The 3629-nt window shown below is 45.5% G+C and overlaps 1 protein-coding gene across 1 annotated transcript; it reads left to right on the top strand.

Moving 5' to 3' along the window:
• Window positions 1–78: 78 nt before the first annotated feature.
• UBIAD1 (UbiA prenyltransferase domain containing 1) lies at window positions 79–2937 on the top strand. The gene is made up of 2 exons (XM_057430785.1): window positions 79–665; window positions 1549–2937. The coding sequence occupies exons 1-2, from the start codon at window positions 143–145 to the stop codon at window positions 2034–2036; spliced, it is 1011 nt and encodes a 336-aa protein (XP_057286768.1). The 5' UTR covers window positions 79–142; the 3' UTR covers window positions 2037–2937.
• Window positions 2938–3629: the final 692 nt, after the last annotated feature.

Genomic DNA, 3629 nt, shown 5'->3' with positions numbered 1-3629 from the left:
GGAAAGGGCGGTGCGTGTCGTTACCTCAGGTGCGGCCATGGCGGCGGTAGTAGCGCCGTGTGCTCCCCGCCGGGCCCCACGGCCGCCGGGCTAACGCGCGGCCCTTCTTCTTTCAGGTGCTGCTGCTGAGAGACGGGAGAGCATGGGGCCGGCAGACCTAGCGCAGAAGATCAGTGTTAGCGCTGAGAGCCCCCGCGGCAGCGAGAGGAACGACTCCGGCTCCGCGCTGGCGGGCGCTGAGAGGGCACCCCCCGGCAGCTGGAGACAGAAGTGTGCGGCCTACGTGCTAGCTCTCCGACCGTGGAGCTTTAGTGCCTCGCTCACCCCTGTGGCTCTCGGCAGCGCTCTGGCGTACCGGGCTGAGGGAGCGCTAGACCCTGGGCTGTTGGTGGGCAGCGCCGTGACCGTCTTGGCTGTGCACGGAGCCGGCAACCTGGTGAATACCTACTACGACTTCTCCAAAGGTATCGATCACAAGAAGAGTGATGACAGGACTTTAGTGGACCAGATTTTGGAGCCTCAGGACGTAGTCCGGTTTGGAGTGTTCCTTTATACTGTGGGCTGTATCTGTGCTGCTGGGCTCTACGCTGTCTCAACGCTCAAACTGGAGCACCTGGCCCTGGTTTACTTCGGGGGACTTTCCAGCTCCTTCCTTTACACTGGAGGTAAGCACTATATCCCGTTTGCTGTAAATCTGAGCTTAAATGTGACAGAATCAGTTGGTTTCTCAAGGGATTTCTAGAAGACACAAGTGGTATATTTAGTTAGCTGCCCTGGAAATATTTGATGGTGTTTCCTGGAGGCCTCGTACATGAACTTCTTTGCCATTGATTGCTGTGGAAAGATGCACACAAAGTTCTTCAATTGGAAAGTGATGTTGGGACGTTGTTATTTACGTACTCTAGATGCTCATCAGAACCACTGGTGCAACTTTTCATGATGTGTATCTTGTCTCCCTCAGCAGCACACTGCACTGCATGTTTTCTTTTCCATTGGTGGAATCTGTTACTTTGTTTTGGACTGTTTTGTTGTTCTCTAGGTGGAGCCTCATTGTGAATGTCAAGCAATTTGTTCTCAGTAAGAGAAGGATGTTTTTAGTGAGTTACTGTGCTGGGTAGGAAAAGGAAATCTCGGTTTCAAACTGAGTCAAACTTTCAAACAGTTATGTTAGTTTTGTTGAAAGAATCCACTTGCATTTTGTTCTGAGCATTTTATGTGTTTATTCAGGTTCAGGTTTTAGTATGGGCACATTAAAGAGTACCTTATTTCTACAGTTTTCTGCAGAAAGAGGTACTTATAGATGCAAAGACAGGTATTAGAGCCTGGCTCTTATTTTATGTTACATTGTTTGAATGGAGAAATTGAGAAGCTGTGTTTCCTTGATTATCTTTGGAAAAAAGAGATAACATACTTCTTGGATGTAGCTACATGTGTGTTGGTTGTTTTACAATACTTCTGTGGAAAGGGCTGATCTGTTGTATTGTCCATTCTCTTCTGTCATTTCGGTTGTTTGATGATGCTTCATTTTATTCTTGTGTCTTGCCACAGGAATTGGATTTAAATATGTTGCACTTGGAGACGTGGTGATCCTGATCACCTTTGGGCCCTTGGCTGTCATGTTTGCCCATGCTGTGCAAGTTGGTTATCTGTCTGTCTCACCACTGCTCTACGCTATCCCACTGGCGCTCAGTACTGAGGCCATCCTGCACAGCAACAACACACGGGACATGGAGTCTGACCAGCAGGCGGGTATTGTCACCCTGGCTATCCTCATCGGTCCTGCCTTCTCCTATGTTCTCTACACCGTGCTGCTCTTCTTGCCCTACCTGATTTTCTGTGTGCTGGCCACACGCTATACCATCAGCATGGCATTGCCACTCCTTACCATCCCGATGGCGTTTTCACTGGAAAGGCAGTTTCGGAGTCAGAACTTCAACAAAATCCCTCAGCGGACAGCCAAACTCAATCTCCTCCTGGGGCTTTTCTATGTTTTTGGTATTACGCTAGCACCAGCTGGTGCTCTGCCCAAACTGTAGTAGGAGCTGCAGAGTCAGGCCTCACAATTCAGTATTAATGCTCATTAGTGGTGGTTGATGTGGGTAGATGACCTGTTATGGACAGTGGGAAGAATGGAGAGACTTTCTTGAGCTGTTGATTGTCTGTGAATTCTATAATTGCTAGTCTTGGATAGCTTGTACAACAGACTTTAAAAGGGGGGCTTATCAGCTCTTCAGGAGTGAACTGTGCAGCTTTCAGGGGAGCAAAGTGATGTGAAGACAAGGAAACTTTTAAAGAACTTCATCCTTCTGCCACTGAGTTATTTTACTGTTGACTCAAAGAAAGTAAGATTGAGCCTCCAGTGTAAACTTTGTTCCCTTCACAAGCACAGTGATTGCTTATATGACTCCCTTTCCTTACCAAGGTCAAGGAGTCCAGTGGCTCCTGTGTGGTAAACAGAAAACACTGCCAAACGCTTAGCGTCACAACAATGTAGGTGCTATTACTTCACTCCCTTCTAAGCATAGTTTATCTTCATCTGTTGTATAGTTTAATTTTTGTTGTTTTCTTATTTTTTTTTCTCCTAGCCAAATTTGGAGCTTTTGCTTCTAAGCCCCTGAAATGTAGTAGACACTGATTCATTAACTCTTGCTTCTGCTTGGTCCTTATAGTCTAGACATTTCAAAGTTGCGTATCTCTGTGGGATGTTGGTGCTAAAACGGAGCACAAATAGCCTACTGCACATACTTCAAGCCAAACCCAGTGAATTTATATTCTGCTACAAAAGCTGAAGCTGTAACTGTAAATCAGGCATCTGAAAAGCCCCCAGTGCATAGAAAAACAAGTGGTTTCCATTTTTGCATTTGCTTAGAATTTACTCTCTGAAATGACAGTCTTGGAGTCAAGGGAGAGTGGACAGAGCAGTAGATTTCTCTGGATGTGGGTGAATGGGTGCAGGAAGAGCAAATTCTTAGTTTCAACAAAATAATGATATTTTTCAGTTGTCATTCCCTGTTTAGAGGCCTGGTGAAACAATCTTGCTATAAGAAGCCCCCTTGAGCAAGAAAGATGCAGGGTTAGAAAAAAGAAATCGGGATTGTTGTGTTGGTTCTGCCTAAAAACTGGGACTGGAAACGGGAAGAAATGATTTTTGTTAACAAGATTTTTCCTGATAGAGTCCAGAGTTTGTGTGACTGAAACACATTTCAATGTTAAGCTAGCTCTGAAGTGAAGTTCCCCACCTTTTTTTTTTTTTTTCCCTGTACACCTTATGGTAGTGTTTTGTTTTCTCCTGCAGATCTTGCCACTTGATGTTCATGTGGCTATTTGGAGAGCTGATTGTTTCAGCAGTTATGTAGCAGTGTGAAAATCATGCCAAACACACTGGGAAAGAAGTGTGACTTGCAGTGCAAAGATGAATTAAATCCATGCCACATTGCTCAGTGTCAACTGAATTCCCTGCTGTGTTGAAGAAAAAGTATTTGTTTCCTGTATGCAGGGTTTTGGTGAAAAGTTTGTTTGCAGGAGTTGTGGAAAGCTGTAGAGGAATTGGGTGTTGAACTAAAGCTGCTGGTGCCTGGATTGCAAACCCGCTTTTGAACCAAGTGGGAGTGTACTAACCAGTATATGAA

This window comes from Pezoporus wallicus, unplaced genomic scaffold (genome assembly GCF_028554395.1).
Source record: "Pezoporus wallicus isolate ANWC-B61680 ecotype Strahan unplaced genomic scaffold, APGP_CSIRO_Pwel_v1 contig_11693, whole genome shotgun sequence".
Taxonomy (NCBI): Eukaryota; Metazoa; Chordata; class Aves; order Psittaciformes; family Psittacidae; genus Pezoporus; species Pezoporus wallicus.
This window is presented reverse-complemented; position numbering and strand designations above follow the sequence as displayed.

Bases quoted from the DNA above. Each gene is read 5' to 3' on its own strand.
- UBIAD1 (XM_057430785.1), top strand. From the start codon at position 143: ATGGGGCCGGCAGACCTAGCGCAGAAGATCAGTGTTAGCGCTGAGAGC. The intron at 666-1,548 runs GTAAGCACTATA...GTCTTGCCACAG, and splicing joins CTCCTTCCTTTACACTGGAG to GAATTGGATTTAAATATGTT.